General features: G+C 53.0%; 1 protein-coding gene across 3 annotated transcripts in view; it reads left to right on the top strand.

Moving 5' to 3' along the window:
- The window catches only part of PKNOX2 (PBX/knotted 1 homeobox 2), a 229,807-nt gene that overhangs the window by 171,467 nt on the left and 45,475 nt on the right, over positions 1-12,865 (top strand). For all 3 annotated transcript variants that reach the window (XM_036449445.2, XM_036449441.2, XM_036449442.2), the window contains exon 5: positions 10,594-10,765. In XM_036449445.2, the coding sequence (XP_036305338.1) occupies positions 10,594-10,765 (172 nt within the window). The remainder of the gene's footprint in view (positions 1-10,593; positions 10,766-12,865) is intronic.

The following is a 12,865-nucleotide window of genomic DNA, read 5'->3' as shown; positions in this document are numbered from 1 at the left end:
GCTGGTCACCAAAAACTCAGGAGACAGTAAGTGCTGGCATGGATGTGGAGAAAGGGGACCCTCCTGCACTGTCAGTGAGGTTGTAATTTGGTGCAGCCACATGGAAAACTGTGTGGAGGAGCCTCAAAAAAGTAAGCTACCGTATGATCCAGCAATTCCACTTCTGGGCATATGTCACAGGAAACAAAAATATTAACTCAAAAAGCGATCTGCACCCCTGTGTTCATAACAGCATTTTTTTACAATAGCCGAGACATGGAAGCAATATATACAAACATTATTCAGCCATAAAAATTAGGTTAACCTACTGTTTACAACAGCATGGACAGAACTTGAGGGCATTATTCTATGTGAAATGAGTCAGAAAGAAAAAGACAAATACTGTTTGATCTCACTTACCAGCGGATTGCAAAAAATAATAAATAAACAAATAAATAAAAATACCAGCAACAAACAAATCAGACTCCCGGAGAAAGAGGTCAGACTTGTGGTTCCCAGAGGGGGAGGGAAAATTGGAGGAAGGTGGTCAGAGGTACAAAGGTTCCAGTTATAAGATAAATAAGAACCAGGGCTGTAATGTCAGCAGGATGACTAGAGCCAGCACTGCTGGATGATACACAGGAAAGTTGCTAAGAAAGTAAATCCTGTCCTGACCGGTTTGGCTCAGTGGATAGAGCTTTGGCCTGTGGACTGAAAGGTCCCAGGTTCGATTCGGGTCAGGGGCATGTACCTTGGTTACGGGCACATCCCCAGTAGGGAGTGTGCAGGAGGCAGCTGATCGATGTTTCCTTCCCATCGATGTTTCTAACTCTATTCCTCTCCCTTCCTCTCTGTAAAATATCAATAAAATATTTTTTTAAAGAAAAAAAAAGGAAAGTAAATTCTGAGTTCTCATCGCAAGGTGCATTTCCCCCCATTTTTCTTGTCTCTCATTATATTTCTATGAGGAGAAGGATGTTAGCTGAGCCTACTGTGCTAATCATTTCATAATATATGTAAATCAGCCCTAATCCGGTTTGGCTCAGTGGATAGAGCCTCGGACTTTGGACTCACGGATCCCAGGTTCGATTCCGGTCAAGGGCATGTACCTTGGTTGCGGGCGCATCCGCATTGGGGGTGTGCAGGAGGCAGCTGGTCGATGTTTCTCTCTCATCTGTTTCTGACTCTCTATTCCTCTCCTTTCCTCTCTGTAAAAAATCAATAGAAATATATTTAAATATATGTGTGGGTCAGACCATCATGATACACACCTTAGACTTATACAGTGATGTGTGTCAGCTGTTTCTCAATAAACCTGAAAGAAAAAAATGAAGGGTCTGGACACGAGATCCCACCAGGTCTCAAGTGTTAGTTTCCTAGTATTCTTGGTTTTGAAGACTAGCCTTAACAATCACTTTGTTGAGATTTCACTTTTTTTTTTTTAATGTGCCAGAAGGGAGGGGTGTGTGTGAGAGAGAGAGAGAGAGTGTGTGTGTGTGTGTGTGTGTGTGTGTGTGTGTGTGTGAAGGGAGGGGGCAGAGCACACTGTGGCCAGCCCTAGGCCACACTTGTTGGGAATAGCCCTGTCCACCACCTGGGGAGGAGCGACAGTTGGGGCCCTGGAACCCTAGCTCATGCAATTCCAATTTAGCAACAAGAAGTCCTCTCCAAGGCAACCCAGGCTAACACCGCCCACCGCGCAGGACTAAAAATACACCCGCACGGTGTCAGCGTCACACCTGAAGCAAAAATACATCCGCCAGGAGCTGCTGGCTTGCTCCCCCACCCCACTCCGCTCTCTCCATCTGGTGCCTTTGAGCAGCGAGGAGTGGAGGGCTGGCCAGGCACCGCCTCCACATCACCCCTCCCTCCTAGACCCTGCCAGCCCCCCCCCCCCCCCCCCCCACACGCAAACACCCCAGCAGAGCCCAAAGCAGGCAAGTCTTTTTGTAGTAACTGTGGCTAGAAACTGCCAGATGGCAGTATCTGATCCCAGTACCCCAGCAGGAATGGATTCTGAGCCGGAAAGAAGTTCCAGATTGCGTCCTGGAACCTTCATTCTCGCAGTTCGGTGCTTCTTGATTCACTTGCTCGTTCCCATGCATCGATTCACGGAATAGTGACTGAGCCGCTGCTGTGTGCCAGGCATGGTGCCTGACCCCTGGGAATTCAGAGAGAGGACGAGCATGGCCCGGAGGAGCTCAGCGTGCAGTGAGGAAGACAGATCTGTGCACACGCAACTACAGCCAGGAGAACATGTCCCAAGGGAAATAGAAATAAATGCTCACTGGCAGTGCTGTTTGGTTAAAAAAGAAGGTCTGGCTGAAACCGGTTTGGCTCAGTGGATAGACTGTCAGCCTGTGGACTGAGGGGTCCCGGGTTCTATTCCAGTCAAGGGCATGTACCTTGGTTGCGGGCACATCCCCGGTGGGGAGCATGGAGTAGGCAACTGATCGATGACTTCCTCTCATCCATGTTTCTAGCTCTCTATCTCTCTCTCTTCCTCTCTGTAAAAAAAATCAATTATATATATATATATATATATATATATATATATATATATATAGAGAGAGAGAGAGAGAGAGAGAGAGAGAGAGAGAGAGAGAGAGTGAGTGTGTGTCTGGGTTTCTGATCACTTAATTGCACGTGGCCTCTCTTCTCTCTCTGTACCTCTATTTGAGTTGGCATGGGGGCTTGTCTCTGCCACATGAGTCCAGGAGGTGGGGATATAATTGATTGGAGCGGACGTTATCAGTGTTGCTCTGAATCAAAAAGGTGCCCACACACTCTTCCAGGGAAAAGGAGCAGCTTAGTAAGCGACAGGCACTCCACATGCTTCTTCACTGAACCCTTAAAGGTGCCTGCGTGGTGGTGGTGGTGTCCCTGCTTTAGAAAAAAGGAAACTGAGCACTAGCCAGTTTGGCTCAGTGGGTAGAGCATTGGCCCATGGACAAGGGCATATACCTCAGTTGCAGGCTCCATCTCTGGCTCTGGTCGGGGTGCGTGTGGAAGGCAACCAATTGCTGTATCCTTCTCACATCAATGTTTTTCTCTCTCTCTATCCCTCCCTTCCATTCTCTCTCTGAAAATCAGTGGGAAAAATATCCTCAGGTGAGGATTGACAAAAAAAAAAAAATAACTGAGACTCGGAGAAACTCAGTAACTTGCCCCTAAGTCACACCGTTGTGACTCCAAAGTCTAGACTCGTTTCAGAGCGCCCAGCTTCTCACCCTAAAGGAGGAAGTGGTCTGGGTGGAAACCCTGAAGCATCCCTGATGGTTCAGAGGAGGTCACGCTCCCTCTCGCTGGAGATGCCCTCGAGGCGCCTGCGCAGAAGGATGGCACGCAGAGCTGGATTCTGAAATGACTGGAAGGGACAGGTAGAGACCCAGGAGCAGGCAGCTGAGGCGGAAGGACCAGCAGGAGCCCCAGAGGTCTGGTTGTCTGAGCTGGTGCAGGGGGATTGTGCAGATATGGGGCCGGGGGCCACCTGCGCTCTGTCCATCCACCATGCTCTGAGTCTGTTGAGGAGAAACACCGAAGAGAAAGTGAGGCCACGCTGTGAATGCCGTGTGTCCATCTGAGGCTGCTCATTGATTTCCTCAGTTCTCACAGGGAATACTTGTAAGGGGCCTCTGGCAGTGGAGAGATGGCTGGGAAAGGGACAGCAGGCCGCCCTGGGAAGTGGCTCTGGGGCATTCCCCTGATTCTGTGATCCCAGTGACCTCTGACTTGGGCTCTAGAAAAAGAAGATCAGGGTCTCAGCCCTTGAGCACAGTTTCCAGGTGGTGGGCCTTTGGCAGCTCGAGACTTCTACGTGCATTAGTGCAGACTCGGTCGTGGAGCTGGAGAGCTGCCGGCCTGGTCGCTGCTTGGTCCTCTTTCTCCTATCCCCACCCCCAGCTCCCACCACCACCTAAGCAGCAAGCAGACTGATGTCCTCTGTGGCATTTGGGCCCAGACCATGCTCTGGTCCCCCTGAAATCCCCACCCAGAAATATGGCTCTCCTATCATACAGCCCACGCTCTGGACCACCATCTATCCTCCTCCCAGCCAGAAAAGGCTGAGGGGCCGTACCCTCAATGGGAGAAGCAGCCAGGGCCCAGGGAGGGCTAAGTGATGCCCTGGCCTCTCCTGTCTGCCTCTTCCCCAGCAGATGAGTCTGGGCTGGGAGAGGAGGTGCAGGACAGCCTGGGGGCTCCAAGGTCAGTCCCAGGGGGAGAAGGTGGACAGCCAGGCAAGCTGCCACACACTTGACTAGACCCATAATTGAGGTCTGCAGTCCCGGCCAAGGTCACGAGGGAAGGAATGGCTGAGAGGCTCCGGAGTGATGGAGTGGCATGACTGTGAATCACAAGGTTTATCACCCAGAAAGAGAGCCAGCGCTAACGTCTCCCGCCTGTGGCCAGCCCCGCCCCCAGCCTGCAGCGCTGTTTCCGTCCACATGCCCGCTCTCCATCCCTGTCTGTCCTGTTCTTTACATCCTAGCCTCCCCAAAGCTCTGTGTCTTTACCTTCTTTCTTTCTTTTTTGCATTCCTTCTTTTTTCCTGTCTCTGCTTCTCTGTCTCTGATCCTCTGTGCAGGAAGAAATGTTTGAAAACAATTTAACCTCGGTTGTCCGAGGAGAAAGGAAGCGAAGCCTAGAAGGTCCCTCTTACCTTTTCGTGAGTCCTTTGAACAAAAGGAAACAAGCCTTACCCTAAGCAGGGAATTGAGTCAGAGCTGAGGACGAGAATTACCAGGAAGTCGTGGTTTCCATCCCTAGGGTCTTTAAAAATGTTAGGGAGAGCCCAAACCGGTTCGGCTCAGTGGATAGAGCGTGGGCCGGCGGACTCAAGGGTCCCAGGTTCGATTCCGGTCAAGGGCATGTTCCTTGGTTGCGGGCACATCCCCAGTAGGGGGCGTGCAAGAGGCAGCTGATCGATGATTCTCTCTCATCGATGTTTCTAACTTTCCAACCCTCTCTCTTCCTCTGTGTAAAAAATCAATAAAATATATATATTTTTTTAAATGTTAGGGAGACCTACTGAGCCAGTTTATGATCACCTGCCAGGAGGTGGGGAGGGCTAACGGGCTGTGCTGAAGCCCAAGTGCTCATGATGCGCTCAGAAGCCTTACCATTGTGTGCGCACATGTGCGCATCTGTGTGACCGTGTGTGTGTGTGTGTGTGAGAGAGAGAGAGAGACCTTTCGCTGAAGGAAAACTGGGGTTCATCGAGGGGTCTCTGCCTCTTTGCTGCTACCGAGGGGGTGACATTCGCCTCCACTGGGGCTTCAGCCCAAATCCTGTCCAGTTTGGGGCCGGGGTGGGGTGGGGGGCTGGGGTGCTGCTCCTCTATCTCCTGGCCCCAAGCTGGGCTTTGCAGGCCGGTGGATTGGGGTGATGGAAAAAACACAAAGGCAGAAATGTCAGAGGTAATTAAACCAAACGACGGCTTAAGCCCCTGTAGAAATCAACGTATCGGGTTTAATCACTGCTGCAGCCGGCGCAGGGCGGCAAGGCTGCGAGAGGCCGCTTCTCTGGGTTGTTCACAGGAAGTGCGTGTCTTGAGCTTGATTTTGGTTCAGACGCTCCCGGGAGAGGTGGTGAGGGTGGCGTGGGGGTGGGGACCTGGGAAAGAAAAAAGAAACAATAAAATGTTATTTGAGATCATCTCCTCTTGCCCGCCCTGGAGCCACGCGGCTCCCCGCTCGGGGCCCTGCCCCCTCCCGGCGCCCAGGAGCGGGCACAGTGCTGAGTGTGCTAAATTAGGCCATTAGAGAAATTCATTTCTCTTTATTAGTCTGTGTCAAATCCTTTTTATTAGTGGCTGGAAACGACCTCTCTTCCTCAGTGAAATGTCACGCAGGTTCCCTCCTTCTATTTGTTCTGCACTGACGAGGCTCAAGCTCTCCCTGAATTGAGCGGTGAGATTTATTTCCTCCAAATTTTGAACGGCTTAAGAGAGATTGGGGTGGAGGGGGCGGTCAGGCGGAGGCGGCAGGGGGAAGAGGGGAGAGAGCAGCGGGAGCAGTGAGCTCCTCTGCAGGTCAGGTGTCCCCTGGAAATACAATCGAGCAGCCACCTCTCACATCTTGTTCCTGGGACTGAGTTTCCAGGTTCCTACTTCTGTCTCTCTGATGGGGGAGATCGGGACAACACCAGGACACACTGATGCTCAAGGCCATATCCCGTGTCTCCATGGAAACCCTTCTTCCCTCCCATGCCTGCACACACTGGGACATTCATGTCCCTGCTGACCAAGACACCCAGCTCTCGGGGTCCCTGCCCTAGTCACCCCATCCTGTGCCTCCCCAAGTCTGCATTGGGGCTGCCAGCCTCATCTCCCGCCCTGGACGGTGATGGTGGGGTGCAGCTTAGGAATACAGGTCCACCCTTGGTTGGACAGCTGGAGGCTGGGCAGCTGGGGAGGGGCTGGGCCTTGGAGAAGCCCAGTGACTGCAGCCACAGACCCTGCTGAGTCACCGGGAGGCTGAGCCTGGTTCTCAGGGGTGACTCAGTGTCTCAGCGGACCCTATGCTTGAGGTAGCGGGGAACAGTCTGGATTAATGGAGGGATCCAGGGGGATAGAGCAGGGGAGCCACAGGCAGCCCCTACCCGGTGTAGCCCGTGTGGAACCTGCGGCTGAGCTCAGATGCCATCTGACCTCCTGGGCTCAGGGACCAGGGACCAGGGGAGGGGTAGGTGGAACCAGCCAGGAGCTCGGAGAGGGTGGGGTGTGAGAAGGGAGGGTCTGGAGCTGAGAGTTTGGCTCGGGTCAGGAGACACTGGAGAGAAGCAGCCAGGACAGCCTCCGGGAGCCTGCTCTGTGCTCCGTGGCCCTCGTTCATTTGTGGGAGGTGTGGGGGTGGAACGTATGTTTCCTTCTTCTGGGAGATAGCAGGAGCCCCCAGAAAACACCCCCAGATATGCCCCACACACACATTCTGGGGAGATCTGACGCCTGGAAGTGAGAGGTTTTTTGAAAAGGGCGTGTGCTGTGGACCAGTGTGCGTGACAAGGCCTCCAGCCCTCCTCCTGCACCGCGCCCAAGGCCCAGCTCTGTCTGAGACTGTGATCTGAGTCCCGTTCACCTCTCCGTCCTCACCTCCCTGCATCCCCTCCCGCCTGTCCTGCTCCAGCCACATTGTCTGCATGCTGTTCCAGAAACACACCAGGCTCATTCCTATCTCAGGTGCTTTGCTTTTTCTTCTCCGAAATCCTCTCCCTCTGATTTTTGCATGACTGCCTCCTCATCATTCAGGCGTCGTTTCAATGCCGCCTCCTCAGAGAGGCCCTCCCTGATCACTCTCCTCCGTGCAGGGGCAAGAACAGTGGCAGAGGGGACCGCCCTCCCAGCCCCATCCCAACTCTAGTGCTAGTATGTGAGGGGTGCAGTCACCAGTAGATCCCTCTTTCCCTACCCCACACGCTATTCATGATAGAACACTCAGTCCCCGCCCAGATCACACACACACACACACACACACACACACACACGGCACATACATACACCCTGCCCACAATGCAGGGCACAAGCACACTCTATTCACTGAACACAAAATCTGTACCCCAACTTCAAACACCCAACCCACATGCATACATTCTTTGTACATCCCACACTGTGTGTACACACAATGCAAACACACAAGAGCACATGTACACAACACTCACACTGGACTTGCTGATGGGTGCGTGCACACACACACACACACACACACACGTACACACGGGCGCCCCCTCTTCCTTCAGCAGCTGCCCACCCCCCTCTGGCGGGAGAAGGGGATTGGCGGTGACCGGCGGGGTGCACCCACCACCTGGCACGGCGCTGCGGATTATTAGTTCCTGGTAATTTAGTGCCCTTGTACAGAGTCGATTTGTGCCTTTCATTCCTAATTGATCTAGTGGCTGTTTAAATGGCAGCAGGCATCTGTTGAGAGTAGGAAGGTTCATCAGGCGCAATAATTCATAACACCGCCTGGAATTTGCCTTTCGTGTCCCTCAGCTAGCGCGCCGCGGGCTCTGCTTAAATCACAGCCGCCACCGAGGCTTCCTTTGGTATTCCGCACAGGGCCAGGAGAGGCTTGCATTAAACTGGGATCAGCTCAGATTAGGCCATAATATGCTGCGGCATTAGTGGCTGCAAATGAAGACTTACTCCGGAGTTTAACCCTTCACCTGCTCTCTCTTTGTTTTAGCCGCTGGCTAAGCGAGCCTCGGTTTTCCCTGTCAGCTTCTGGGGAGGGTGGGGGGAGCGCTGAATAGGTCTTCCAGAGATTTGGGGCCACAGATGGGCCACATTCAGATATTGACCCTTTTTTCCCTGCTGACAAAAACCCAGCCTGCAGGCCAGCTGTTTATGCATCAGCTCCTAGAACAAGGGCGGGGAGGCAGTGTCCAGGGCAGGCCCTGCGAGCCAAGCAGCCCACCTGAAGTGGGCCCTCCCCCCCCCCACTGCCTCTGAGCCTGAGGAGAACGGCCAGTGTATATGGGGGCTAAGCACCTAGAATTATGGGAACCCCAGAGTGGACAGGCTGGGAGGGTCAGCACTGTGAGGCTGGGCGTCAGTCCTCCTTGCATTGTGTTTGATCACAGTGTGCCCGGGGGAGCACTGTCCAGTGTCCTTTCAAGTCTTGTGCTTTCCCGTGTGGCAGCCACCAGTTAAAATTAAATAAAGTTGGCTTAGTGGATAGAGCGTCAGCTTTCGGACTGAAAGGTCCCGGGTTTGATTCTGGTCAAGGGCATGTACCTTGGTTGCGGGCACATCCCCACTAGGGGGTGTGCAAGAGGCAGCTGATCGATGATTCTCTCTCATCGATGTTTCTCTCTATCCTCTCTTTTTCTCTGTAAAAAAAAAAAAAAATCAATAATATATTTTTTAATAAAATTAAATAAAGTAAAAACTCAGTGTCCTAAGCACAAGTCATCATTTTTAATCCCCACCCAAGGATACGTGTTTATTGATTTTTAGAGAGAGAGAGGGAGGGAGAGAGAGAGAAACATTGATGTGAGATAGAAACATCGATCTGCTGCCTCCCATATGCGCCACAACCATGATCAAACCCACAACCTAGGTATGTGCCCTGACCGGGAATTGAACCTGCATCCTTTTGATGTATAAGACGACGCTCCAACCTATTGAGCCACCCAGCCAGGGCGGCAGTCATATTTTAAATGTCCCTTGACCTTGACTAGTTAGTGGCTCTGTGTTGGAGGGCAGACAGTGGAGAGTGTGTCCATGTGGCAGGAATGTTACTGGACAGTGCTGGCCGGAGCATCCCCTCTCGCAGAGGCCCGGGGGCCAGGCCTGACACATGCTTCCTCCTCTCCCAGCAGGCAGAGCTTCCTCAAAAAGAAAGAGCTAGATTGTGTGGTCCCAGGGGACTGAGAAAGAGATGGGGGGATGTAAATGCTTTTAGGTGACCAGCATGGGAAGGAAGAGGGCTCCAGTGTCAACAACCCATGCAAACATATGCACAGTTCTGGGAGTTAAGACATAGTCATTTACACATGCTGCAGAGAAATAAGAGTGATATGCACTTATATGTGCACACAGGTGTGCACACATAACATATATGCATTCAGCAAACACTTGTTGGGATCTTCACGCCTCTGCTAGACTCCGAACAGACTGTGGTGAATAAGGGGTGGGCTGGCTTCCTGCCCTCATCAGCTCACATTCTAGTCAGGAAGGTAGGTGATAAAGCAAAGAGCTCAGGGAGCCATCAGCGTAGCATGAGGGAGAGGCATTCAGAGGAGCTTCCCAGAGTGGGTGACGTCTCCACCGAAACCCAGAGCCAGCAATGTAAGCCTGTCAGCTTACAGAATACATCACACACATATAACCTGCTCACTCACATACTCTTCATTCCCTAATTCATTGTCTGTCACTGAGAATTAAGTGCCTTCTATGAGCATGCAGGGCAAGGCCCTAAAGATACAACCCTCATTAAGACAGGGACAGTCCTGGAGAACAATGGTGAGGAAATACGATGCAGATAACCAGGTGTTTTCGGATGTGCTAGGTGTGTGATGACGGGAAAGTGCAGGGAGGTGATATTCCTGTGATTGGGTGTGTGACCTGAACTGAGTCGGCAAACAGATGCAGAGCAGGTGGAGACACCTGCCTGCACGTGCAACCAGAATTCAGGCTCCTGCTCATCCCCTGTAGATACTCACACGCACACTGACACTGCCCTGAGCTGGCTCCAGGCAGCCAAGAATGGGTGTCTGACCAACCGCTGATGTTCATGTCCGGGACTCGTTCTGACACCTCCCACACTTCCTTCCTGGTTGACCTTAAACCAGAAAGGGACTCCTACTTCTCTGAAGGCTTACACACACACACACACACACCCCATCAGATACCCATGCAGGTTACCTTACCACAGAGAAAAGCCAGGCGCCGGTGAGGAGGATGGCGCCCTCTGCGCTCAGGGATGGGAGACTGGGTTTTCCCTCCAGGGCGTGAGCTGCTGCCATCTGGGCTGGCCGTGGGGACTGGGGACGGTCTCGGGAGTGGGGCCGTGGGAGAAGAAGTGCGGGGAGCGTGGGGAAGGGGCCCTCATGGCTTCTGAGCCCAGCCGGCCGCAGGTCTCTGTGCACATGTGTGAGCTCTCGCTGTCCCCACAGGCACCCTCTTTTCCCGCTCCTGACGCTGCTGTTTGAGAAATGTGAACAGGCCACCCAGGGCTCGGAGTGCATCACCTCCGCCAGCTTTGACGTGGACATCGAGAACTTTGTCCACCAGCAGGAGCAGGAGCACAAACCCTTCTTCAGCGATGACCCAGAACTGGACAATCTGGTAAAGACCCTCCCTCCCCACCCCGGATAGGCTCTCCGTCCCCTGTGGTCCCTCTAAGTACTCTCATTCGTTCAGCAAAAGGCGTTGTGTGCCACCATGGGCCAGGCACTAGGTGGTCCCCTAGCCATTGAGAATCATTTCTGAGTTCCCTGAACCAAGAGCTACAGGCACAGGTCTGGCTGCCCAAGCTCTCCCCTTCTCTGGGCTCTGCCCGCTGCACACCTGCATCCCCTTCAGCCTCTTGCCGCGCAGACGCAGACGGGAGGAGAGGAGCAGCGTGGCACCAGGATGTCTGGGGCAGCGGTTCTGAGGGCTGGAGTCCTGGCGTGTTAGTCACTCGCCAGGCTGGTGTGCTGCAGGGTGGAGGGTGAGGGGACAGGCACATTCAAGCCCATCAGCAGCTCGAGAGACCTGGAGACACAGTCCTGTTGAGAAGGAGGCCAGCAGATGTCCTGCCCATTTAGGGGGACACAGGAGATAGCAGGCTTTCAAACCCAGTGTGTTACCCAGGTCACGACTGCAGCCTGCTGTTCCATGCAGCTGGGACATGCCAGCATGTGTCTGGCCCCGTGCTCCCCTTGCCAACACTCTCCCCGGGTCTCCAGGTCTGCTCACTCCCGTAGGCAGAGATCTTATTCAGTCCAGCAAACCGTGGTCAAGGGCCTGCCGTGTGCCAAGCCTGGGGAAATGGGTGTTGGTGAAGCTGCCCCGGTGGCCCCAAACCTCCAGCGGCCCCAGTCCTCAGATCACCAGACTGGGAGTGATCTGGTGAGTGGAGTCGTCCTTGGACCTCCCACCCATCACGTGGCCTGATCTACCCAGATGAGTAGCCACGGTCCCGGCTGGGAGATGGGTCAGTCTATTATTTTATTTTTTCTGTGATTTGAAATTTTTAAAGTTATAGTTTACGTTCAGTATTACTTTGTATTAGTATCGGATGTGCAGCATAGTGGTTAGACAACCATCTACTTTACAGAGTAGATTGGTCCGTTGTTCCCATGGGACGAAAGACCAGGGCCGGCTTCCCCGTTCAGCATCTACGCGACTTTGCTGACTTCGAAGCTCGGTTTCCTTGCGTGTAGATCCAATACGCCCATCTCCAGTGACTGTAATAAAAACACAAGTGAGATGGCTTGTGGAACTAAATGGCCTTTAAGAACGCATGCCGTTCAGAAGGTTAGTCTCAAGTGCAGTATCCTGACGCCAAGGCATTCTAGCTTCCCAGCCCCACCTCCCGGCCCCCAAAACTGTACTCGGGGAGCCAAGCAGTGCCCTTCGCCGCCCTCTTGAAGTCAGGAGGGGGAGGAAGAGGCCAACCACAGGAGCCATCATTAGAACAGGAATCATGTAGCCAGCGCAGCCAAGATGCACATAATTAGAAATTAGAAAAAGGTCAGATCACGTCATTATCAGCTCAATCAGCTGCCGAGTGCCACAGCCAGTTAATCTGGCATCTGTATTTTTTACAACCCCGCACACGTAGCCCAACGGACTGTAACTCTTTATCCGGACAGATATACTGCGCAGCAGAGCAGGGACATAAAATGAGAGACCCCGAGCAAATGAGCTGAGATAATTGAGAGATTTATTTTATATATATGTGCGTGTCAGGGCGGCTCTCTTCTGCCCTTGAATATTGACTTTCACAGATGAAATTGTCAGGAGGACACGGAGGTCCCCAAAACTTTGTCCCACCCTGGGATCTCGAGCTCTGATTCCTCTCTCCCCTTTTTCTCCTCCCCCTCCAGCCACCCACCAAGCCACCACTAGGCATGACTCCTCCCACCTCTAGCTGGGCGATCCCCTCCCCCCAAAGAAACACAATTTGCATGCTGTACCTTCCCTCCTCCCAGAAGGTGTCCTGGACAAGTTCCCATGGGAACACTGATGGAGCTCTCCTGGAGCTGCCCAAGGATCAGAGACGTCCCCAGACTGCAGTTCTGAGGGCACTGCCCTTCCTGGGAGCCAGCTGCTCACTGCACATGAGGAGACACAGCTCTGGAGGGAAGCAAGTCCCTCTTACAGATGAGACAGCACCGTCCAGAGAAGGGAAATTATTTTAAGACCAAGACCAACCTATGGCTCCTCATATGCTCTCCC

This window comes from Pipistrellus kuhlii, unplaced genomic scaffold, assembly GCF_014108245.1.
Source record: "Pipistrellus kuhlii isolate mPipKuh1 unplaced genomic scaffold, mPipKuh1.p scaffold_m20_p_20, whole genome shotgun sequence".
NCBI lineage: Eukaryota > Metazoa > Chordata > Mammalia > Chiroptera > Vespertilionidae > Pipistrellus > Pipistrellus kuhlii.
Note: the sequence above shows the minus strand (reverse complement) of the source record. Positions and strands in the feature narration are given on the sequence as shown.